Consider the following 27,459-nt stretch of genomic DNA (forward strand, 5'->3'; position numbering starts at 1 on the left):
CTAAAACACACTAAACCAGCTACACAAGTGTGATGTCACTGGACATTTATACCAATTATTTGGAGAAAGGAAATTCCACTGCATGAATTCTGCATGAATGAAGCTGGAAGGAAAGACAGAGGGTCTTAACTATAACTGTTCATACACAGGTCCTACCTATAACTGTTCATACACAGGTCCTACCTATAACTGTTCATACACAGGTCCTACCTATAACTGTTCATACACAGGTCTTCACTATAACTGTTCATACACAGGTCCTACCTATAACTGTTCATACACAGGTCTTAACTATAACTGTTCATACACAGGTCTTAACTATAACTGTTCATACACAGGTCCTAACTATAACTGTTCATACACAGATCCTAACTATAACTGTTCATACACAGGTCTTAACTTTAACTGTTTAACTATGCCCAAAAGACCCATTATGTACCCTACCTTATTCTGAATTAGACTGCATTAAAACCCAGAACGCTGATGAGTTTTTGACTCAGCATTTGAGAGAAGACACTACAGATGACTTCGTCAGCCTCAAAGGGCACGACTACCCACAGATCTAAATGTCCGTGCACATGCACAGGACCAGAGCTTGGCCGTGTCTCGATCTGCTGGGCTGGTTGTTGAGTCTGAATGACACATCAGTTGACACACTGTACACATTCTTGTCTGTCTGCAGCGCATCCAGTCCGAGACCTGGAAAGTGGGACTGCCGGGGCAGATGTTTAACGAGTCCGCAAGTGTGCAGCGGACCAGAACCGCTGTCACAAGACTAGCTATCGCGAAACAGAGGCAGCATATGGTGCTTCTCCAACACTCGAGGAAATCACACGCCTTGCAGATTACATCTTGTTTTGGCAAGCAGTCCCAATTCCGGCCTCGCGTGACTAACCACAGTGTCTACGAAGAAAATTCCAATGCCAGATTCAATAAAAACAAATTCCTTGTTCTTGCCCGAGAGTCCCACGGACTAAGATCACAGTGTCTGAAGAGTGACCAGATCAGACGTCCTCTCTCACTGACACAGCAGGACAGTTCAGTATAGACACGGCCATGTTGTAAATGGAGCTGTTAGTACCCTCCTGCAAGCCTTCTAACACACACTGCACTGCAGCATGGATGGGTGCTTTGGAAGAGTTTGTGACATAAGCTGTCGTACTGCCTCAGAAGAAGCCTCCTGCAGAAACCAAAAGAGACTTAACAACAACAACAACAACAACAACAACAACAACAACAACAACAACACAACCACATGCAAATTGGCAGAAGCATACAGAGTTGGGATTTACATGCTAAAGATGTGTTTTATTGCTCATCGTGTCAGAGTCACGCCTCTGAATTCCACTGCCACACAAGCCCATTTCAGGACTCATGCTGGGAAGAATGAAGATCAAGGAACTCTTCGGCTTCCCTCTGGTTGGGAAACCGTAGCAAAAACAATGAAACCGGCTGAACACTGCATGTCTATTCTCTCATCTCAGACCTTATTATCTCATTTTGAGGGTTTATTTGCTCATCTGTTTCCTTGCAAAAAAGAAGGAAGCATTTCATGAAAAACACAGTGTCTAGTTAAACGGGGGGGAACAAGTGTGTGTGTGTATCCGTATGTGTGTGTGTGTGTGTACGTGCATGTGTGCAGCATGTATGTGTGTGCACGTGAGTGTATGTATGTGCGCGTGTCTGTGCGTGTGTGCACATGTGTGCATGTGCATATATGTGTGCACATGCATGCATGTATGTGTATACCGTGTATGTGTGTACATGTGTGTGCACGCATGTATGTTTGCATGCGTATGTGTGCGTGTCTGCACGCACATGCACATTTGTATGCATGTGTGCGTGTGTGTGCATGCATGTGAGTGAGTTTATGTGAGTGAGTGTGTTTGTGTGTGTGTGTGTGTGTGTGTGTGTATGTGCGTGTGTGTGTGCGTGTGTGTGCATGCGTGTGAGTGAGTTTATGTGCGTGTGTGTGTGTGTGTGTGTGTGTGTGTACCTCTGATGGACTGGCTGAAGATGTAAACTCCACCACTGGAACAGACAGCTGACTGCTGAAGAAGTCTACAGCCACAGGAGACTGCAGGGAGCTCACGTTGAGCCCTGGACAGCCTCCTACCCCAGTGCAGCTCCTCACCTGCCTCTGAAAGACCACACACACACACACACACACACACACACACACACACACACACACACACACACTGTCTCCATGATAACAGAATCACAGAGTGTCAGGATATACAGATCTTCTGCAGCTTTTTATCACTCTTTATCACTTTTTATGTTTGTATTCAGCTTAAGAGATATATTGTTTGTTTAGGCATCCAAACAGTTCTAGCTGAGCACAAAATAATACACGTGTTTAACCTGCAGCACTCTCTAGCACATATGCAGTTGCCCCTATGATAACTATATCTGATTTTCACAGCTTTCTGGTAAACAGAGCAGCTAATTCAGTACTGGAGGCTGGACACTAACCGGAAGGTTTTATCAGACACCAGGAAAATGTATCCTGTAAATCGTTTAAAATGTGGAAAAGGGGGTGGCTCTTTAAAACATGAAGAACTCTTCACTAAAGCCACATTTATAACTACCTTAGCAGTGTCAGTGCCCATATGAGGCAGAGGCAGAGACTCAGTTTCACAAACCGGCATATAGTAAAAGGAGGAGTACGCGGTAACAGTGTATAACGAGAACCTTGACTACCAAACTGCATCTGTTCATCAGACTGTACACAAATGAACATTTCCAGTCTGCAGAACAGATGCAGAAGGTCCTGGCAATACTCAGTCAGGTGGCACAGTAATACTAATCAAACTAATCAACCAAGCGCACACAGTGACATGCTGTCCATGTGTGTTTATAAATATGTTTTGAATATTCATTTATGAATAAAAAATGATGAATATGTAAACATTCAATGAATGCTCTTCCAATAAACAGCCATAACCAGTAGTTTATCTTAATTAAAAGCCATCTGAGCCAAGAAAACAACAGAAAACCCAAAGAACTTCATGCAGAATCTATTAGTTTAAGTACGTCTATAGTACTTTGATCAGATACAGTTTGTCTCTGAGCTGTGCTAGTGTCTAATCCAGTTTAACTGGGTATTCTTCAGAGCTGTTCCAGAGCACTGTGTGCTCTACAGTAATACCAGTAAACCAGTGACACCACTTTATCACTACAATTGTTCACCATATTCTTTCTGAAAGATGATGAGGCCAAATTACACAACCTATATAACCATTAAATACTACACAACCAAATTATACAACCTATATACCCATTAAATACTACGCAACCAAATTATACAACCTATATACCCATTAAATACTACGCAACCAAATTATACAACCTATATACCCATTAAATACTACGCAACCAAATTATACAACCTATATACCCATTAAATACTACGCAACCAAATTATACAACCTATATACCCATTAAATACTACGCAACCAAATTATACAACCTATATACCCATTAAATACTACGCAACCAAATTATACAACCTATATACCCATTAAATACTACGCAACCAAATTATACAACCTATATACCCATTAAATACTACGCAACCAAATTATACAACCTATATACCCATTAAATACTACGCAACCAAATTATACAACCTATATACCCATTAAATACTACGCAACCAAATTATACAACCTATATACCCATTAAATACTACGCAACCAAATTATACAACCTATATACCCATTAAATACTACGCAACCAAATTATACAACCTATATACTCATTAAATACTACGCAACCAAATTATACAACCTATATACCCATTAAATACTACGCAACCAAATTATACAACCTATATACCCATTAAATACTACGCAACCAAATTATACAACCTATATACCCATTAAATACTACGCAACCAAATTATACAACCTATATACTCATTAAATACTACACATTCAAATTACACAAACTATATTCTCATTAAGTACTAAACATTCAAATTACACAACCTATATACTCATTAAATACTACACAACCAAATTACACAACCTATATACTCATTAAATACTACACAACCAAATTACACAAACTATATTCTCATTAAGTACTAAACATTCAAATTACACAACCTATATACTCATTAAATACTACACAACCAAATTACACAACCTATATACTCATTAAATACTACACAACCAAATTACACAACCTATATACCCATTAAATACTACACAACCAAATTACACAACCTATAAACCCATTAAATACTACACAACCAAGTTATACAGCCTTTATCCTCACTAAGACTTACACAACCGCATTATACAAACTGCACTCATTACATGCTACACATTCAAACAGAATGATTGGAGAAGTGCTACTACCATCTAGAAGCTGTTTCTCTGATCAGTTTAAGAAACGTTAACTGTAACCTAAAAGCAGTGATATCACTGAATCCAACTGTTCTCTCATTCGCAGTGTGCTGGTCAGGGCATTGACACTGTGTTGTGCAGGTAATTCACTCTGAGAGAAGGTGACCTCTAGAGATTATATTTGCAGGAAGCGGAATAGAACAGCACATGCATTTAAAAAAAAGATAAAAGGTAAAAAAAAACTTTCAAAAAAAAGAAAAAAAAAAAAGCAAACCAAAACATGATGAATAAGTCATTATTGGAGAACATAGACACGGGGTGTTTTCATGCATAATATGAACCTTGGAGCGAACTGGTCATGCTATAGCCTTCTAAACAGGAAAAACATCTCTGAAAATAAGATTCTTTTAAATTTTATATATATATATATATATATATATAAATAAAGCATGGAGGCAATGCAGGATGCAGATACTAGTCACGTAAAACAGAAACATACATTTATTAATACAAGTAACATGGAAGATGTAGCTCACAGGCTATCATAGTCAAACATCGACAGCAGTCACACAAACAATATATATATATATATATAGCTGGCTTGTCAAAAACAAAAACAAATCAAAAGAATATTGAAATGTTTATGTACCTATAGGTTTTCCCAAATTTAGTTTTAAACAACATTACAAAATAATCCTATATAGAAACTTTTTCCTCTGTTTATGCATTCCAACTTCTTGTCTAATTTATCGATCAGATCAGAGACGTCTGTCTCCAGTCACGTAGTCGAGTAGAAGCTAAACTGTTTTCTATAAACTGGAGCAACACACTGGCATCTGCGCACCAGGTGTACCTGGCGATTCACTCTCAATGGCAGGCATTACGTGTGTGACCAATCACATCTCTGAGCACAGACTGAGCCAGTTATTGAGGTATAATTACATCTCTGAGCAAAGCCTGACCCAGTTACTGAGATATAAACACATCTCTGAGCAAAGACTGAGCTAGTTACTGAGGTATAATTACATCTCTGAGGAAAGACTGAGCTAGTTACTGAGGTATAATTACATATATGAGCAAAGTCTGAGCTAGTTACTGAGGTATAAACACCTCTCTGAGCAAAGACTGAGCCAGTTACTGAGGTATAATTACATCTATGAGCAAAGTCTGAGCTAGTTACTGAGGTATAAACACCTCTCTGAGCAAAGATTGAGCCAGTTACTGAGGTATAATTACATCTCTGAGCAAAGACTGAGCTAGTTACTGAGGTATAAACACCTCTCTGAGCAAAGATTGAGCCAGTTACTGAGGTATAATTACATCTCTGAGCAAAGACTGAGCCAGTTAGTGAGGTGTAACCACATCTCTGAGCAAAGACCTGAGGTATAATCCATTACTCTGATTTAAGCAGTCAGATATCCCCTGGTGAGGACTGGGGAACTAAACTGGAAATCAGTTTATAAAATGGGAACTGTCCCAAGTTCATTATGGAGAGATTAAAATGAAGCACATCTCTGTTAGCCTAGGACGTCCATGCATTGCAGATGACTGATATTAATACGTGTATGGAACATGCAGAGTCTGCCAGGAAACATGTCTTGAGAGCATTGGATATCACCAAACGATCTTTGCATTCCTTTTATCTGTGTCTCCTCGTCGAAAAACAAGCACACACCGAAAAGCAATTAAGGAAAACATTGTTTGTACTACACAGACCCAAGTGACCTAGCAACAAAGATTTTACGTATATGATGCCTTCCTGCTCTTTATGGCCACATGCCATCGCAGAGGACTCTTAATTAGTGCATCAGAGTGCATGCACAACACAGGCATTAACTAGCCAGAGCTGTCGAGAAAGTGCGTCGGCCGTAGAGAGTTTTTCCTGCTGCGGCTCTGTGGGGGATCTCGTGAAGGGCGAGCGATGAGTCCTCTGGTAGTGAGGCATGGAGCCGCAGCAGGACAGATGCTCCGAGCCAGCTGGTAACGCTGGCCTGTCACATAGCCTGCACCTAAATCCCCTCCCTCCCCAGCTTGTCTGCAGAAAGCCTGCATATGTGTGTGTGTGTGTGTGTGTGTGTGTGTGTGTTTGTCTTAAATAATTCAGGGGTAATCACACGCTCCTCGCAGGTCACGTGTAGGAATTCTGGTTAGGTAAAAGGTGAGAGTGACAGAATGTTGGCGGAGAGAAACACCAGGAGAAGTGTTTGCTGTGTGTGGGTGGTGTTGAACACGAACTCCTTTCTGCCTTCTTAAGTATCCTATGCAGAAGCTGCTAACAGGAGGTCTCGTGTGGCTGCAGGCGGAAAAGCACAGACACGCCTGCACACCGAAGATTTTCTCTGCTAAGACACAAATAAAGACAAAAGAAAAGAAATTCTAAGTCTTGCTTTTTGTATTCGGTTCACTGCAACAGGTGCACTGTGAAAGTATTGTGTTGAATTAGACAGACTAATACATTTTATTTATGATGATGCATTTATTATTATTATTAAGAAAAATGACAATTTAACATTAAGGTGCTCCCAAACACAAATAGCAAAAGCTTCTACAGTGCTGATGGGATTTCCATACAAGAGCATTTTAAGATTCCTTTAACTCTTATGTGGAAATCAACGGGAAGAGAACTAATGATCTTGGGAAAACTATACAGGCAAAAAATAGATGACTTTACTCTCAGAAAGAAAAATAATTTAGCGTTATTGTTAACCGCACAGGAAACACTTTCTGTTATACTTTATTTAATAACCTAAAAGGTATAAACCCTACTGTCCTACTGATGACATCATACACACATCCACCTACTTGTTGTAGGAAAAGAACAACCCTCTGCATGGTGGCATTTACGTAGTTCAACTAAAAACAGAATTTTATCCAAGAATAAAGGAATTTTGTCCAAGAAAAAAGGAATTTTGTCCAAGAAAAAAAACCCAAAAAATGGCATTTTAAGATTTTATGCACAGACATATCAGAAATATCTGAGGCCGAGAACCCTGGGTTGAAGTGGTTGCTATGCTGTGAGTCGCAGGCTTGTGGGATGAACCTATCAGGTTACTGCATGAAACAGCAGAGATAACCAGCTTTCCAAAGACTTACAGCCCTCCCAAATGCCTCAATGCAGAGACAACTTGGCTTGACAAATGTGCAAATCGTTTCCAATCTAAAATCTGTAGCACTGAGCTGGCTTTTGATAAACACGATCTGATTGCTTGTGTTGTGAAGTTTATTTCCTTTTAATCAGAATTGACTTTCTGAGGGGGATTACAGGCTTCACAATCTGAATACAATCTGAATACAACCCCCCCTCCCCCTCGTCAGCTTTTATGCAGGTCAGCGTTCTGTAAGCTAAGAAGCAGTGGTGAGATGCAAAACTAAGGATCAGTTTATTCCCCACAGCTGAATGCAGAGGCCCTGTACGCTAACAGCTTCCCTCTAATGATACTCACAGTATAGAAGACTCAGGAGAGCTTTGTTAGGGTTAAAAAAACAACTTTAAGGTCTTAAGTGGTTATTGTCCAAATCTTGTTTATTGTTTGGGAAAAAAAGTGTGTCAAACTGAAAACTATCTTTTTCTGTTTCTTTGGTGTGCTCTTCCTATGACAGAGTTCATTAGACCGGAACCTTAAAGTATGAAGTTTTGAAACCCTCCTGTGTTTCTTTTTTAAACCCTCCTGTGCAGTGCAAAATCCCTTCTTACAAAAGTGGGAAAAACCCCTTCTGTTTCATACCCACTATCATTTACATTTACATCTATGGCATTTAGCAGACGCTCTTATCCGGAGCGACTTACAAAAGTGCTTTTTCATTTACTCATAGAACACATCCTAGTACAGTACAGTAAGTTAGAATTAAACATACCAATGAACTAGAATACTGTAGAAATACAGGGATCACTGCTGATGCCTAGAAGTGCAAAATACATATAAACTCTATAACAGACAACAATCAGTGCAATAGACAATACGTACTAGAGTTAGTCAACATAGGAGCAGTCAACATTAGTGCAATAAACAAAACTATACAATAAGTACTAGAGTTTTAGTTAGTCAGCATAGGAGCAGGGTCAATGGTCATTTAAATAATCCACAAATAGACGGGTCTTCAGTCTGCACTTGACTGCAAGGGACTCTGCTGTCTAGACAGCAAGTGAAAGTTCGTTTCACCATCTTGGAGCAGGACAGGGAATAGTCTCCATGCTTGTCTTGAGACTGGTATTTCAAGCCGAGTCGCACTTGAGGTTCGACACACTCGAGGTACGGATCGGGCTTTGACCACTGACATCATGTATGGGGGGCTGGTCCATTTTTGCCTTTGTAGGCGAACATCGAGGTTTTAAATATGATGTGGGCAGCTACCGGAAGCCAATGAAGGGAGCTCAGCACTGGGGTTATGTGCAAGTAAGTAGCACGTGGCGAGTGGAATAGCTCACAATGATCCCCCTCAGAAATATCCTTTATAGCCTTTTAGATGCACAGGGGAAATACATCTGCAAGGCAGCCAGCTAAGGTGCGTTTGAATAGCTGCATGTGCAAATGTGAAAGTGTCTCTGAAGAGGAACAGTGTCAGCTTTAGCGGCACCTTCTGTCGATGGGACGTGGCTGTAAGTCGGGGTTTTAAGGTATAAAGGTGGCGGTCCAGAGTGAAGAAATGAAATGCGGACGGGTCGTGTGTAATGCTTAGTGAAGGAGGCTCCTGTTAAACACATGTTAATCACATGTTTAGTGTAGGAGGATCCTGTTAAACACACTAAACACATGTTTAGTGTAGGAGGCTTTGTCTAATGCGTCTGTTAAACATTTGACATAACTTTTACTGAATGCCTGTTTAACTGGAAACAGATGAAATGAGAGGTTGTCCGTGGACTTTGGACTGTACTGTAGGTCCAGAGTAGGACGCTTACAACCTGGAAGTCTAGGTATGATTACAAACGTATAACAAATTAAATGTAGATTCAGAAAAACAAACATAGATAGTTACTTAAAGACCAGAAGTGGTAATGTGCATGCAAAAGAAGAACACACCTAGAATCTTCCAGAGTAATGTGGGGGCACCATACCAGGTGCCAGGACTATAATATAAAACAAGTGAACCTTCAAAATCAAATGAAAGGTTTGGATGAAAAACAATAAAGATAACATTGTTTTCCTTTCAGGTTTTAGCCACCGAGCAATCCTCAGCCAGATTCACATTTTTAAAATACACCAAGGACACATGCGTTGCCACAATACCCAATTAAACGATGAAAAGTCACTCCATTTGGTTTGTATGCTGTACTCCATAATCCCTAAAGTAGTATCTGTTATAATATAATTGGTTCCAAAGCACCCATTCAAAGCATCACAGCAGTGGTATCTCTATTCTGAAGACAGCTGCAAAGCAAGATAAGTGGAAAATATTACAATTGTAGCATGGGTGTGAATTATAACGGTGGTTAAACTGTTTTGTAATATTGAGACTGATGAGGATACCTGATGCCTCTTAAAGTTCTGCCAGAAAAGTTAAAACCAAAAAGAGTCTCAGCTGCAGATCTAGTCAGGACTAACTGGAAACCTGCTAAACAGCAACAAAAGACGTCGTCATCGTGCCAAGCCAAGCGGCGCTCCCGGGCATGCTGCTGCTGGTGGGAGCTCCAACTTTGGGAGAACTGTTCTGAAGATTTCCAGATAGGGATTTGTTGTATGCACTGACTGAAGGACACTGATGTGAACACTCTGCACTGAAACCACCTTCTCTTAGGACTATTTTCCTAGTGTGGGTCTTCATGCAGCTACACAGTGCTGAAGCTTTACGTATTTACGACATTTTAATTCACACCAAGGAGAACCAAATGATGTAGAGCACTAAAATATGATTATGACTACACCATTATTACACCATTATGACTATACCATTGTGACACCATTATGAATACATTATGACTACACCATTATTACACCATTATTAATACACCATTATGAATACATTATGACTACACCATTATTACACCATTATTAATACACCATTACACCATTATGACTATACAATTATTATACATTATATTATACATTAAAAGAAATGTGTGGTTGTCTTATCACTGCGACTGTAAGTAGAACATCAAATATTTATTATAATTTACAGAATCTGACTTTCGAAAGCAAAGGCATTATGAATCAAATGTCATTAATTAAATATGAATGCCAATGAGGTCATTCTGAATAGAAGGTACTTCTGATATTGAAACTCTTATTGCTCAGGGGCTGAGAAGTCGAGTGATAAAGTCAAGTGACAAAAGGGCTAATTAAGCTGACCCCACCCACCATTAAGATGGCCCCACCCACTACTTAAACTGGCCAAGCCTACCATTAAGGACCTGAGTGTGGGCAGAGTAAAAATGACTTCTCCAGCCTCATTGGAAAGGAGGTCCTGGTTAAGAGAGAAACGTGGGACCAAAGTGTGAACACACATGTTACATGCGTGCAAAATGCATGAGAGCATGCATAAACATCACTGACCTACACCGGCAACATAACACGACCACTTCCTGTGTTTCACTGCCTCATGGTATGCAGCCTTGTCTCACTGCTAGAAACTATGGAATGTTGTCAGAACCAGGGTGTGGTGTAATGATGTAAGGGCGTGGTGTAATGACGTTAGGGCATGGTGTAATGACGTAAGGGCGTGGTGTAATGACATAAGGGCGTGGTGTAATGACGTTAGGGCATGGTGTAATGACGTAAGGGCGTGGTGTAATGACATAAGGGCGTGGTGTGATGATGTAAGGGCATGGTGCAATGACATAAGGGCGTGGTGTAATGACGTAAGGGCGTGGTGTAATGACGTGAGGGTGTGGTGTAATGACGTAAGGGCGTGGTGTAATGACGTAAGGGCGTGGTGTAATGACGTAAGGGTGTGGTGCAATGACATAAGGGCGTGGTGTAATGACGTAAGGGTGTGGTGCAATGACATAAGGGCGTGGTGTAATGACATAAGGGCGTGGTGTAATGACGTAAGGGCGTGGTGTAATAACATAAGCGCGGGCAGACGCAGGGCATGCATCTGCACCCTGGCCTAACGCCACACCGTGCAGGAGCTCTGATGTCAGCTAGGAACCACAGCCTGCCTATAACACCATCTCAACAGAACAGTTTAGAACATTTTGTCCCAAACCAAACTTCCCATATGTTTACAGAAATGCACTAACACAATGAAATTTACAAAAACATTTTTTCTACTCCATTTTGCTATTTTTAGCCATTTTCTTTTTTTTTGGGGGAACAGAGATGCTATGATGTGACCTTCTACGTGACCTTCTGCGTGTATTGTGTGCCTCACATGATTCTGGAATGGATGACATAAATCCACATGTAGTTTGATCTAAAATATACACTTCAAGACAACAATAGTTTTACCATCATACCTACATCTTAGCAGTTTAAGGCTCAGAGCATCGTAAACGTTACGAGTCCCTTTAGAACCAACGACTGTACTTCCACCCCACTGTCACATGACAGCAACCAGGAATCTCCAATCCCTTCACCTGCCTTACAGGGTAAAGACAGCTCTGTCTGCCCAACCTTGACTACTGAGAGGGCAGAAGATGATAGGCTACTGCGTCGTTTACGGAACGGGATCTGCTCTTGAAGATCTAATGCTGACGGACCTTCTGCTGATACAGTAGCTCCTCTTACAAGCTTGCTTAGATGGGAGCTGTCACAACAGTAAGACCCAGGTGACACACTCAGAGCAGGGGCGAGAATCTTAAAGCTGAAACGTGTGTCCTGTACTTTACTTACCACATGGAAGTCATCGAGCTCTCCAGCTCTTCATAAAAGCGTTCCCTCAGCATTTGCGTGCAATCATCAAACAGCACACTGCGTTTAAAGTGTGTCAGATCTCTCTTTTTTGGTGGGGGCTAAAAAAAAAAGTTTGTCTCAAGACTTTTCTACTTTCCAGATGAAATCAAACGCCATATCACCCAGATTTCTGGGCAGAGACAAAATAATTACAGCTACTCTGCAAGCCACTATTCCCTTTGAAATTGATCTTTTGCATAAGAGAGCTACATCATGCCTGTGGAGTGGGTCAGGACCCCCTTTATTACTGTAAAATGTCACAGGTGGACTGGCATTTAGGTTAATAAAGAGGATTATTGCTTGTGTGAAAATAATAAGGCATCTTGTCATTAGAGCACATCCCCTGGTCCTCTCTGGAATAGACGCCCCTGCCTCCACGGCCTCATCAGGGAGGGAATACACTGGCAATGTTTGAACAGGTTAACCTCATTGACAATGAAAGGAATTCCAGAGAAGTCTGTCCATCACACGCGCTTTATGTGGACGAGAGACCTGTAACGTGATTGGTTCTCCTACTACTCATGGAAGCACTGACTGTTATTAATTCAGCACTGATCCCAGTACAGTAAACAAACGTACATAGCACGGTTGTTGTTGGGGTTTTTTTGTGTGTACACCATTTCAGACCTGCGTCTCTGTGTTCGTGCGGTTTGAATGTCTGTGTAACGCTGAGTGAAGGCAGAACAGTGTGTTTACCTTGAGGATGTCCGAGGCCAGCTGGAACAGGGAGGGCGAGGCCGTGGTCTCGGACCCTCGTGTGCTCACTGGGCTGCGGACGCTGACGTAGGCCACTGCCCTGCTGGCCAGAACCACCCGGTTCTCCTGCAACCGCATGAGACTGGGTCGGTGAAAGAAGCAGAAGACCCTGCACTTTTCAGTATAATCACCATCATCACTATCATTACACTGCTGACCTGCTCTTAAACGAAATGCTGAATCACATGAGTTCTGACTCACAGGAGTTCTGACTCACAGGAGTGGGGAGCTGAATTAGTAAATGAACAGTCTCAGGAGACGTGCTTGTCTGTTTTTCATACCCGTGTGACTAACACAGGGCACGTGTACGAACGGTAATGTCTGCTCTAATCCTGGTGGAACCTCTGAAGGAGAATTTTTGCATTCTACCTCCCCCCATTCGTAGGAGCCGATGTTGCCTAGTGCCACCCCCCCCCAGGAGCAGAAGACGATGGTACGGTCCGGTTGCCAGCCAGCGTGGGTCTGAGCTGTCACCGAGGCGATGATCTGAGTCACGACTGCTGCGCTGCTTCTCCAGTCTGCCAGAGCACCCTCGTACCAGCTGCCATGGCGACCGCCAACCAGGACGTATCGATCTGCATGGCGGGGGTGGAGCCAAGGAAACGCAGTCAGAAACAAATACTGATGGCAACACACACACACACATGCATACACACACACGCAGACACACACCACACACACGCACACAAACACACGCACTGAGCTGAGCCAAACAAAAGTAAGAACTTTCTTTTGTCTTTAGCTGCAGACTTCATTAAGGCTGGCTGTGGTGAGCATTACATAAGACTCGCCTTAGAGTGACAGCCAAGAGACTGGAAGGTATTTGAACAATGCAAATCAGTGAGAAATATTTTAACTTGCATAATATAACATGTGGTTAGGAAATCTTTAGGGATTTTATGGGAATTCTGGCAATCAATAAATAAGAACAACATGTTAACGATCAAAAGTAATTATTTCCTGGAAAGCCACTGAACATGGAGAGGAACTTTAGGGTAATATTTCATAGCAAAGCGCCCCATTCTGGTATGGTTCTGGTGTAAAAAGCCACAGTAAATCTCAGAGGCAATTCCGCACGGGCTTTTAACTTAAGAAGAAAGATTAAAGACATCCAGCGCATCGCAGAAAATGATTAAACCTCTCGGAGAGGGCAGATGTAGGTCAGTAATTAAACGGCTATTTTCAGCCGCTGGGTGACCTGCGTTTGGACACTGGCGTCCGACGGTGTTTTAAGGGAGCCGTTTATCTTGGCCCAGATGGGAGAGGCTCTCTCGGGACCTGGCCCTTCTTTCAGCCCGGAGCCTCCCTCTCGTGCCGACGAACACGCCTGAAAAAGGCGCGGGACCAGGCAGAACGTCTGAGAAAAAGTGCAGAAGTCCTTAAGCCGCACACTTGACGCAGCGAGAAGTTCTGAACTGAATCAGGCCAGCAAAAATGTAATGATTTCCAACATCATTACTTGGTGTAACCTTTTCCTGCATAATAAATAAATGCACATGCCTGTGAACGGTGTCTCCATACATGGACGCACACTTCATCTACATGTTCACAATCTGTCCTTTAAAAATGATGACAATTGGACCTTCTAACTGATTAATAATTCACCCTAAGCGTTTTGTGAAGGTGGAGGTGATTTAAAGTAGATACATTTATCATTCCCATAGAAGTGTTCTATTTCAGGTAACGTATGTAGCATGTCACACCTGGCTCGGTCTTCCCTTTCAGATAGCCGATGACATCGTGCACTCTTTGGTATGACGTTTCGGACGTGATGCTTAGTTTAATTCTCTTCCCTCCTGAGGGAAAAAAGGAAATATTCCAGAATTATTTACAGGCTCGACATGAGACTGTACTGTTATACAAAGAATAAAAAAATATCAGAAATAATGAAGCTATGGGTTAGTTTAATGATGAGAGAGAGAGTGGGGGATGGAGAGAGAGAGAGAAGGGGGAGGGAGAGAGAGAGAGAGAGAGAGCACGTGAGAGAGGGAGAGAGAGCGAGAGAGAGAGAGAGGGAGGGAGAGAGAGAGAGAAGGTTTCTTTATTAATCCCCATGGGGGAAATTCTGAAAATTGTGCACAAGTGAGAGACAGAATGTGGGAGACAAAGATACAGGGGGGATATTCCAATAACATTTGATATTTCAGAGCTGAGATGCACAAGCGTTGGCACAAGAAGCTCATACACCGAGAAGTGGTTATTTATGCAATTAAAACCTGCCCCCCTTTGACTGTCAGCTCTGTCCATAGCCAGTTGATGTGAGGTAAAATCTCACTCTGTGTGGCTGCCCCAGCACGTGCTGTGAGTGTATCCCACGCCGGCAGGCTCCTCAGGAAAACGAGCAGGTAACAGCTTTCCCAGAGGGAGATTCCTCCTGCCCCTTCCTAGGGTCTTACAGTCATACAGTAAAGAGTCCAGGGGCAAATATTAACCTAGCTGATGTCCCAACAGATTAAAGTAAAGAATTCTTTGTGGATCCCATTGCACCAGGGAGTGTGAGTGTGCGTGTGTGTGTGTGAAGAGAAACTGAAAACCCTGTTGGTCTCAGTGTGTTATTCTCGGTCTCGGTGTGCCAGTCTGCCTCCTCCATTATCCACATCGTGCATGAATATCAGAACGAAATAAAGATAAAGTCCGAATAAAGTCAGAGAGGTGCTGACGGAGCTGTGGAGCTGCTCTACTGACGGAGCACTTTTAGCCGTGATCTCCACACCAGCACCCAGATCCATTTAGCACTTCTAACAACAGCACTAATGACTCCAGGTAAAGAGCTGCACATACAGAGACACGTTGGGTGTCCGCAGGGTGCAGTGTGTCTGCTTATGTGGCAAAGTTTCACTCCACAGCAGCTCAGTGGATTTATTGGCTACTGCAGCACTACAAGTTTTGTCTTGATCAGTCTTTATATTTATATACAGAAATGTCTGTGCCGAGCTTAAAGGAAAAAGGGACCGCCCAGAGGAAGGGAAGCAGGGGATATTTTTTTTTATACATATATAACAGCATAGATGACATGTGGAAATCCAGTGATCTCTTTGCCCTGTCTGAACCGGTATTGTTTTATGGCTTTACCGGATTATAAGCCACTATTCTGTAAATCAGAGGTCAGTCAGTTGCCTGGTTACTCTAATTCCCACGTGGTTTATTAACAGGAATGGTGGGATACAGTGATCGTGACTCCCATTACAGACCAAACTACCTGCTCCCGCCGATCAATACCGCTATAATTAAAGGGGCTTCGATGAAGCGATGCTGCACAGCTTCTCTGCGCGAGAGCTGTAATTGCGCAGGCGATTCATTATACGTCTGGCGTTACGGCATTCATCTGCGCCGCTCAGGGAGCTGAGGGAGAAAATACCGACTCGTTGGGGCCCTTCTCCCTTCAATCATTTTTCTCCCTGCTGAACGAGGGTGAGATTAGACCTGGATTCATAATCACTCGCGCTAAACCGAAAAAATGTAAAAAAATAAAATAAAATTGCGGACAGTAAGGAATAAACGCAAACACATTCACATTCACAGTCTGACTGCACGCCAGACAAGGACAGGGACGTGCTGAACACCTTGCTGGGCCTCTGGGACTCCTCCGATTGGCCCACGTTCCCAGATGTCTCCTCTCCACAGTGGGGAGGGACAGATTGGGCCAGGGAGGGTCACAGCAGCAATAGAGTGGGCTTTAATTGAAAAGGAATTAAAAGAGAGCAAGCAGGCAGAGAGAAACAAATTATTTGAAACCTCTGGAGTGGTCAGTGCTTGGCCCAATCAATAGAGCACAGATTACTGGGTTTCCAGTACTGGAGACAGCAAATGGAAGCAGAGGTTTTGCCCCAGAACGCTAAGGTCACGGCTGGGAAGGTACAGAGCGGAGCAGGGGCGTATCACTGGTCCAGGGACAGCCCCTGCGCTCAGAGCACAGGTGTCGATTCTCATGCCCCACCTTACCCGGGATGCCAACCCAGCTCTCTGGTACAGCAGCCAGAGCAGAAATCTGCTCTTTGGTCACGTGTTCAGAGCTCACGGTCAGCTCCTGTCAGACAGCTGGAGCCCCGGGTACCACGACTGCCTTCAACTTTTGTTATTGTCCAAGTCTCTTGCCAATATTGATTCCAGGGCACTCGCTAGTGACAGTTGATGTCACGTACCAGTTAGTCTGGTCCTTAGTACTTAGACACTTTTATCTACACTTAGGTGCACACACGCACGCACACACACACACACACACACACACTCTTTTTCTATAATTACTACTGTAGATCAGTAGTTCCTAAACCTTCAGCAAACCTTTTAGGTTTCTATATCAAAGCCATATTTTGTGTAAAAAAAGAAAACTCCTCATCCAAGCTTATCGTTTTGTTTATCACCATCTGTCATACACGCACACACACACACATGCGCACACACACACACGCACACACTCACACGCACCCACGCGCACGCACACGCACGCACACGCACGCACACGCACGCACACACACACTTGGACTGTGCCCTCAGAGGGTTAGTAGACATCCAATTAAATGCATTCTTATCCAAAACAACAGAGGGTTGACTCATCATGAACCCAATACCTGGAGTCTTTACTTCCTCCAGTAGAACTTATCGATGGATTTGCCTTAAAGCCCCACCCGCCTTTCACTCTGTCACAGGACTGGAAACCCATCACTGTCTGTCATGACACAGCGGGTGCACTGAAGCCCTGGTGGGATCTCCAGGGTGAAGATGCCGAGATAAGAGGGGATTTGGGCTCAATAGGAGGAATTAGAGCTTAATAACCTCCATTAAAGCCTGATGCAGATGCTTCCTGGCACAGATGTGCAACCAGGAGAGGACCTCCTTACGGCTGTGTCTGTGTGTGCGCGCGCGTGCGTGTGTGCCGGTGTACACGCACGTGCGGGTTTGTTTGTGTGTGTGTGTGTGTGTGTGTGTGTCTGTGTGCGCGCGCGCGTGCGTGTGTGCGCACACGCGTGTGTGTGCGCGCATGTGTGCGTGCCGGTGTACACGCACGTGCGGGTTTGTTTGTGTGTGTGTGTGTGTGTGTGTGTGTGTGTGTGTCTGTGTGTGTGTGTGTGTGTGTGTGTGTGTGTGTGTGTGTGTATCGGGGAAAACAAGTGTTTGAGCTTTTCAAACCTGCACGAGTAGGTGTTATTAAGTCAAAGGTGCTCGGTTTCTACGTTGGTGTGTGTGTGCGTTTGTAAGTGCTCTACGGTGACATACTTCAGCACTCCACATCAGAGATTTCAGATGGGAGTGAGAGAAGCTGTCCTATGATGTCAACCCCAGAGAAGAGACACTAGTTCCATACAACACACACACACACACACACACCTGTGTGAAATCCTGTGACAGCAAAATAAATAAACTTTACCTTGATTTGTCTGTCAAGATAAAAAAAACAACAACACATCAGGTCACATGCTGCCTTTTACTGAGGCCCTGAAATACCATTAGGACAAATTACATTAAAACAGCTTATAAAATTTAGAGACAGGTCAACAGGGTTAGACTAACTACCAAATTAATGTTATATTCTGAATACATTTTTCATTGCGAGATTAAAAACATTGTTCCATTTGAACAGTAACCTTTCACATGTGGGCTTGGCCCTTTCAGTTTAATTACACAGTGATGAATACCCTTCCTGATTAGTGATCAGAACTGAGCTAGACACACAAAAGTTTGCACCTTGCTAACTAGAGAGAGAGAGCGAGAGAGAGTGAGAGCGAGAGAGAGAGAGAAATCTGAAATGTGGCTGACCGCTCACAGAGTCGATTAAGACACATAAAGCAGTCCAACAGACTCTGTCGACAGGTATCCGTGTCTTAGCCGGTGTGATCTAGTCTGGGGTAGAGGTTTCGCAGGAATCTGAATGGAAATAAGAGCTTCGGTGTCCTAGGACTTATTTATTTAGAAGGATGTCCGGGGGCAGGTAAACAGGCTGCTTCCAGGAACACTGACGATTAGTGCTGTCATGCGCTATAAGGTTGTGGCTGTAACCTGCAGAAACTTCTGCTATGATTGTGAGGAAACACACGCTAGTCACCATGCGGTTTACAGGGGATTAAGACCATTAGCACATGAGGGTTACTGAGAAAGCAGTCCTAATCTGGAGCCGGAATGGTCTCCTAATCACATCTTCCCTAACTGTTAAAGATCTTGGAGTTATTATAGATCTCAGTCTCTCGTTCGAAACGCATGTAAATAATATTTCTAGGACCGCCTTTGCTCACCTCATGAGACATTTCAAAGATTAGGAACATGCTCTCCTCACATGATGCAGAAAAGATAGTCTTCACTTCAAGATTGGACTACTGTAATGCCTTACTATCTGGCTGTACCATTAAGTGCCTAAACAAGCTCCAGCTAGTTCAAAATGCAGCAGCCAGAGGTCATACTAGAACTTGAAAATTAAATCACATCACTCCTATCTTAGCTACTTTACATCGGCCCCCAGTAAAATGTCGTATTGTTTATAAAATACTTCTAATAACCTACAAAGCACTGATGGTGTTGCCCCACAGTACCTTAGAGAACTCTAAGTGCATTATGATCCACCACGTCTGCTTAGATCAAAAGATGCAGCTCTTTACTAGTACCAAGAAAGTCTTATTCTTATAAATCTTATTAATCTTTAAAGGGGGCAGAGCTTTTTCCTATAAAGCTCTCCAACTGTGGAATAACCTTCCTGTAAATGTTCGAGACTCAGGCACAGTCTCAATATTTAAGGCTAGGCTGAAAACCTATCTGTGCAGTCAGGCATTTTATTAACTACTTCTCATCTTAGGGCATTGAGAGTTCTGGTAAACTGGGATGTGATGGTGCTGTCACTTCACCTCTCTTTTGTCACTCAGGTTTGTTGACTGAGAGCGGTGGAGGGCAGATGTTCCAGGGTGCCCTCATGCCTGTGGTTCCTTCTGGCTCTTTCCTTTTAGCTGTGCTTCCATAGCTAGATCTGCTGGAATCCATCATTGCACATTATAATTCCCTAATTTACACGCCCCCATACCTGGACACGCCTAATCTAGACTTGGTTTCGGTCACATGCAGTCAGGACAAGACTAGGACCTCTAGAAAATAGGACTAGACATGAATTGCTTATTTTTTTCATTTTTTATTTATTTTTTATTTATTTATTTATTTATTTTTACATTTTTATTCTTGTTATTGCTGCGGAGACCGTCGTCACCCAGAGGAGGATGCCCCCCCTGAGTCTTGGTTCCTCTCAAGGTTTCTTCCTCATGCTCTAGGGAGGTTCTCCCCAAGGTCGCCCTTGGCTTTCTCACCGGGGGCTTGGACTCTGACATTTGTAAAGCTGCTTAGTGACAACGGCTGTAAAAAGCGCTATAGAAATAAATTTTGATTTTAATTTTGATTTGAGAGGCCTAAGAGACTCACCAAGAGATACAGTGCACAGACACCAAAAGACTCACAGCACAGTGACCAAGATGCACTGCACAATCACCAAGAGACTCACAGCACAGTCACCACAAGATGCACTGCACAATCACCAAGAGACTCACAGCACAGTCACCAAGAGACTCACAGCACAGTCACCAAGAGACTCACAGCACAGACACCAAGAGACTCACAGCACAGTCACCACAAGATGCACTGCACAATCACCAAGACTCACAGCACAGACACCAAGAGACTCACTGCACAGTCACCAAGAGATTCACAGCACAGTCACCAAGAGACTCACAGCACAGTCACCAAGAGACTCACAGCACAATCACCAAGAGACTCACTGCACAGTCACCAAGAGACTCACTGCACAGTCACCAAGAGATTCACAGCACAGTCACCAAGAGACTCACTGCACAGTCACCAAGAGACTCACTGCACAGTCACCAAGAGACTCACTGCACAGTCACCAATAGATGCACTGCACAGTCACCAAGAGACTCACAGCACAGTCACCAAGAGACTCACAGCACAGTCACCAAGAGACTCACAGCACAGTCACCAAGAGACTTACAGTCACTAAGTGTGAAAAGCATGACTAACTCTCTCTTTTCACCTACAGACATAGAAAAGAAGATAAACTTAACTAGCAAAAGCTTTGACTCTGTAACTATGCAAGGTCTCATTTAGTTTCACTTAATTTAACTTTATGCCCTCCATCTTCTTTGTGGACATGATCTACTGGAAAAGCCATATTTAATCAAGAGAAATCTGTTTCAAGCGAATCCCAGCGCCTGCAGAGAGAACACGCTCAGCCCTGGAAAAGAAGAGCTGTAGTGCATGCGACTGCAGTTAGACAAGAGAATAGACTGTGCCCGACATGCTATGAAACCCACGTGAATTCAGCTAGGATTCTCAGGAATGCTTCAGGGAATTGCAGTAGAGGATCAAACAGCACATACTTGGGAACAACCTATACGGCATTTCAAAACTTCTCAACAGAAACGTTTACACAGGAAACACATCCCTCATAGTGTCACAGGGCCACTGGCTGGCCTGAGGTCTTGGACTGGTATTTACAGAACACATTCTGCTGACCACAACTGTTAGCATCTATGTGAAAGGTAATAATACTGCAATACATACTCTATTTACATTTCTATTCTTAAGTATTCAACATATGAATTACACAGTATTACTGTAATACAGTATAAATAATATTTGGATTGATTTAGTAATGTATCCAATAAGTGAGGACTACAGCATTCAATAATCATTTAGAAACATTAGAAACGTGTCCTAAAGGTGAAATCATTTCGTGTTTGTAGTATGTCTGGTCACCTGATGTCAAAGGGTGAGGAAAAAGTTCACAGGCACTGTTGGTTATCCTATTATTTGTCATAAAAGATCTATATTGGTCTCCTTTTGTGGAAAAAAAATGCTTGGAAGTGGGCCCATGTTATGAGAGCCATATTAGTTTTAAAATAAACGAGTCACTGACCTGAGGCAGTTGGCATTGCCAGAGCGGCACAGGGCTGCCCACGGCTTATGGCAGGGGCGACCAGCAGCTCCCTGGCCAGGCTAGCAGAGATTGGCTGCACCAGCAATGATGTCAGATTGTGTCGATCCTCCCTGAAACTTCCAGCTGGAATGAAAAACAAATATGTGAAAATAAGAGAGAGAAAAAGGCACATTGTAGTTTAAAGGAAACAAATTTGGTAACTTTGGTTTGGCACAAACCTCTGAAGTGATGCAGACATGCAATTTTCGTCTCCGAAGTCTTACCACTACACATCATCTGTTCGGCATACCTCAAACGTTTCAGATTGGGGAGTTTTAACACAACACGGAAGAGCAAAGATAATTATGGCAATCCAGGATCTGTCTTCTCGGCTGTGCCGCAGAAGGGCCGCATGGGAACATGCTCTTAAGACAAACAGATTGGGCTGAAGTGCCCACAGGCTGGGCAGAGCAGGCAGGCGCGTGTGCCTGTGAAGCGGGCACAGGGCGGGCACCGTGGCTGCACCCCGGACCCAATCAGGCCGAGGGGAGGTCAGGCAGCATGGAGAGACCTTCTATGCCCGGCTGCGTCGGCCTCGACCCGCATCAAAGACTCGCCCACGACTGAGCCCCGGCTATACTAATAGGCTGGAGGATTTTAGGTTGCAAGTAACTGCTCCGGCAAAGAGGAAAAAAAAAACCAACAAAAAAACCCCCCACCACCCAACGGGGATTTAGGTGGGTGAAGCGCTCCATTGATTCGGCCTCATTAAAACGGAGGAGTGGTGAGCCTAATCCTACTTCAGGAACAAATTTATTTAGGGGCTTCCATTTTCCACTGGCGCTCCCAAGCTGTCCGGACGCTCCATTACCTCCCCCTGATCAACGTGATCCAGACAAAACGTTATTAAACGCCAGAACGAAGCTAGCCAGTATCGGTCCTCGGGAAGAGCCAGGTGTTCCCCTTGTTTGTAGGAAAGATGGGAAGTGATGATTGGGTTGAGAACTGTAATGGAACAGTATCAGGGAACAGTGTAAGGGAACGGTCTGCTCCTGGAACTTCCAGACATAATAACTGTGTAGAAGAATTAGATAATTGGAGTTAATTAACTTAACGACTATGAATGTGCATTACAATAAATCACTGGGACTACATGAACCTAATCACGTCATACTTAATTTGTATCAGAAACGGCGGTCCATTTAAGTGGATAATTCAGCATCTCCTGATGCCAGAGAGAGACCGCTCCTCTCGCACAGCTAAAAGTCCTACAGCTCCAGGCATGGAACGCTACAGCTCCAGGCATGGAACGCTACAGCTCCAGGCATGGAACGCTACAGCTCCAGGCATGGAACGCTACAGCTCCAGGCATGGAACGCTACAGCTCCAGGCATGGAACGCTACAGCTCCAGGCATGGAACGCTACAGCTCCAGACCAGAGGGAAGACTCATCCTTGGCAAAAGGCGCAGACACAGCTGGCCCGATCACAGGAGACAGTCTGGAGTAACGTTGACAGTGATGGGACGCGTGTGTGAAGGAACACAAGAGTGGCTTTTGTCTCTGCGCTTCACAGTCCTTTATTCAGCAGAGCAGGAGGAAACTCTTTTCTCTCATTTTGGATTAGATGATCCATGCTAGTCTGTTGTGTGCAAGTCTGGGTTAGCCTGTTCACTCTTCTTGAGCCACGACTCTCTGAGGAAACCCACACTGAAGAGATGAGAACATTATGTCTTAGAATCAGATGTATTAGGACAGGACGATACTGGGATAAAGGTTTACCAACTGAAAGCAGGCTGTCGGTTGAAATCTATAACTATTGACCCTGTGCCGTCTGAGGTTTTGCTGTGTATCTGAGCACTGTGCTTTAGCCTGGGACCTGTGGGGCCACTATCGCACAAACGTACAAACGCACATCTCAGACAGTCAGACAGTCTGGTTTGAAAAGAATATGGCAATACCATCAGAATGACTGTAGCATGCCCCTCGCAGTGCGTGCACACACACACACACACACGGAAGCATACTGTTGCATTCTTGATTTCTGTTTCAGTAAGTGCATTTACCCGTGTCTACTGAGAGTGACAGAGACCATGGAACCATGCATAACCCACCTCCCCAATTTGTCTTCCTGCAGAAAAAAGCTTCTGGAGATGTCTCACGGATCTGACATCAAACACATACTTGTGTTCCTGTCATGGCCGCTCTGTGTCATTAAGAACCATTTTGCGATCCACCCTCCACACAAAAGCCCGCGCGGGGAAAGCAAACGAAACACCGTGATCACGCCACAAAAGTTCTCTGGCAGTACGGTGATGACAACAGCCAGGCGAGAAGCACTGCTAGTTTGGAGTGGAAGACGAATCTGACGAAACAGAACCTCCCAGCATTTCACACCGACTGGGGCTCAGAAGCTGACAGGCACAGCGAGATTAGTTTATGAGCAGTATGACACGCATATGGCCGTCCATATGTGCCAGGTTTGGACAGCAAACACCCAAGAGCATTACACACCTACTTCCCACACATCACACAGTCTGAATATTAGCACCGTGACGAGTGCGGCGAGTCAGATGCTCAAAACACACAAACGCTCGCCTTTTCTCTGTGATTGTTATGATTTTTCGCCCAATATAATTATTGTCTTGTGTTACACGCTCATCTAACAAGGTGAGACTTGGCGATCATTTCTCAGCGGCCCAGGGCACGTGTGATCCTCTCAAACCATCAGCCACGCAGCAGTGGTCCCAGTGCACTTTACAAAGGAGTACTGACCATCTGACCCACTCTGTGATTTTTTTTTTCCTGGAGCCCACTCATCAGTATTTAATTAGTGGTGGTGGAGAGACCCCTGCAGACCAGTATCGCTCCCAGACTGACATCCAGCGATGACGATGGCAGGACTGGGATGCGCTCAGGCCCCCACGCTGCTCCTGGCGGCCATGCGCGGTCCCCTCCGACACCTGATTACGAGAGTCGCCGCACAAACCGCCCTTCTGCTCGCCAGCCGCTCCGACTATCAAACTCATGCAAATTGATTTCCAAAAACAAAAATGTTGCAAAGTGTGACTATTAATCTCCATATGAACAATAGCATTAGCTTTTCATGGAAATTATTCTAATGTCTCTTTGATATCGAGTGTGTTTACAGTTCGGCTTAGCGCGCCGGTCTTTCATGTGCAGCCTTGGATTTGTTATACTTAAAAGCTTCAAAAATACACTCGAAAATCCTGCTGCATTACAAAGACTAGAAAAAAAGAGGACTTTTAAAGATCACGAACGGCAAAATTGCATACAGTGAGACAAAAAGTTTGCGAATTGTTGACAATTGTCTGTATTTCTGCACCAATGTAATATGATCGAAGTCATAGTAATAAATACAGTTTAATTTAACAAACTCAAGTTAGAGTGCCACATTTTCCTGAACAAAAGGTTTAAACCATCTACGTGGTTAGGTAATTAAATCTCTAGGATGCTGATTCTGAATATGGTAAAATTTTAAAAAGATTTCAAAGATGCTAAGTAAAGCTGTTATAGGTAAGAAGACTCATTAAGTGCATCAAAAAGAAGATATTCTGTGTTTTAGAATTTGGAAAATGAGAATCAAGATTTTAACTGTTATGTGAAGATGTAGGATATTCTAAAAACTATTCAGTTCTATGAGCTGAATAGAGAAATAAGCCTACAGAAGCCCCCAAATTCAAAAGGGCTCACAGATTTGTTCTCAAAACTACAGGTCTTTTACATAAAGGAGTTCTTAGCAGTTCCCTTCGCCCACACCGCGTGTCCCCACCGTTGCAGCTGTGCATCACTGCATTTCTGCAATAACTATTCTTTTCCAGTTCTCTTTCTAAGAACAAAAGTTGCTCGTGAAAGCCCACGGTCTGGAACAACGCTAACCAGCGATGGCGTGCTGAACTCGTTAAACACAACCTCGCATGCGCATGTGAAAGAATGCGACAGGGTGGTGACGAAGTAGTTGAGTGGGCAGAGTCCTTGTGCATCTGGGCTGGATGGAGCCAGTCTTCAAGGGCCATTCACAGAAGCGAGGATCACTTCAATCGATGTGACCACGGAGGTCTGTGATAAGTCTTTCATTAGCCGGCAGTAATGGAGGACACCTGAGCGCCACTCGAGGGACCGTGCCGTGGCCCGCGAGATGCACAAGCTGCTGCCTCCTGGGGAGTGTTTCCGGATGAAGTGTGTGTGTGTGTGTGTGTGTGTTGGCAGGGCCAATTACAGCACCAGACTCATGTACTTAACAAAGGATAAAAAGAGATAAAGAAATTGCAGTGCATTATAAATGTCTGCAGTACTTCATACGGAATCAAATCACATCACTTGCCGCCTCTGCCCTCATACAGAGCGGCTGGCAAGCTATCAGATGAGCTGTTACGATCATCTTTATCGCTGAGACTCGAGCTGTCATTCACCCATCATTTTTGCACATTTTGGGGGATCTCACTTTGGTTAATAGAATATCATCATTTTTAGTGTCATCTTCTCTGGAGATTTTTGAAAAAAAAAATGTCATTCAAAGGTAATAACATTATTATTATGTGAATTTCTATAGGGCAGTAAAATATTGGCGTGTAATTGCTTTAACAACGCGTTTATGACACTTCAGCTAAACATTCAGCGCTTTTGAAATGCAAAAGCGCAACTTGAACCAAGCGTCCTGGGCGTACCATAGAGGGCTCGATTTATTCCCACGCATCAGTACGAACGGCTGTAAAGTGTGGACTGTTCAATAGTCAAAGCCTCCTGCCCTCGCTAATGACACAGTAGAGGAGCTGCAATCATGCCATGTGTCTGGCAATGCATAGCACATGGCACAAAGCTATTGATTAACACTAATGAGCGAAAAAGGCCAGCTGAGTTCCCGCTCCCGTCGGGCTGCCACGTGCCACGTGTGGACGGGCAGCGCGGACGTTTCTCAAAGCCCGAAACCCCAGCGTGTCTGTGGAGGGGCATCCCCGTGAGGGTAGGGAAGGTTATTGCTGTAATGACGTGTGCTTCCCGGGTTAAAGACAGACACGAGGCATCCTGCCCCACTGCCTCGGCAGTGCACCAGGGCAGACCCGGTCCGGCCCCCCGTCTGTTACTTAACGTCGGGGCAGAGTGCTCACTACAGCTCAAAATGGCGTATGGCTGAATACACCCAGCCCCTCTGGAGAGGGATACAGCGACATGGTCAGAGCGATCAAAGCCCAACCGACGACTCCACATTATGATAACACGATCTGCCGCCAAGCCCTAAAGCAAAGGTTCTTGAGTGATAAACACCACAACACTGCACAAATACCACACAAGCAACGCATATACACCACACAAACATCGCTTAAACACTGCACAAACAGTAAGGGTCGGCGCCAGGCCGAGGCCCCCTCCGGTCACCAGAGGGAGGCCTCGAGTCAGGCACACTACTAATCAGGCTTAACGCCCAACAGCTGGGCTAGGCCCAGTGACCCGGTCACTCAGTGTTGGGTCTTTGCCAAAGTTCTGAGCGAGGGTGTCGGTGTTTTTATATGTCCCCTCCCCTCTCCCAAGGCTTTACTTTTCTTGTTTACCTGTTCTAACCATTCTGCACACGGGCCCACCATCGTTAGAGTGTGG

At 44.0% G+C, this 27,459-nt stretch overlaps 1 protein-coding gene across 2 annotated transcripts in view; it reads right to left on the minus strand.

Moving 5' to 3' along the window:
- The window catches only part of naaladl2 (N-acetylated alpha-linked acidic dipeptidase like 2), a 163,004-nt gene that overhangs the window by 45,639 nt on the left and 89,906 nt on the right, over positions 1–27,459 (minus strand). For both annotated transcript variants that reach the window (XM_026997094.3, XM_081708448.1), the window contains exons 6-10: positions 21,846–21,989; positions 14,647–14,739; positions 13,313–13,518; positions 12,884–13,009; positions 1,997–2,140 (exon numbers count right to left, since the gene is read on the minus strand). In XM_026997094.3, the coding sequence (XP_026852895.3) occupies positions 1,997–2,140; positions 12,884–13,009; positions 13,313–13,518; positions 14,647–14,739; positions 21,846–21,989 (713 nt within the window). The remainder of the gene's footprint in view (positions 1–1,996; positions 2,141–12,883; positions 13,010–13,312; positions 13,519–14,646; positions 14,740–21,845; positions 21,990–27,459) is intronic.

Source organism: Electrophorus electricus, chromosome 26 (assembly GCF_041902795.1).
Source record: "Electrophorus electricus isolate QZ-2024a chromosome 26, ASM4190279v1, whole genome shotgun sequence".
Classification (NCBI taxonomy): Eukaryota; Metazoa; Chordata; class Actinopteri; order Gymnotiformes; family Gymnotidae; genus Electrophorus; species Electrophorus electricus.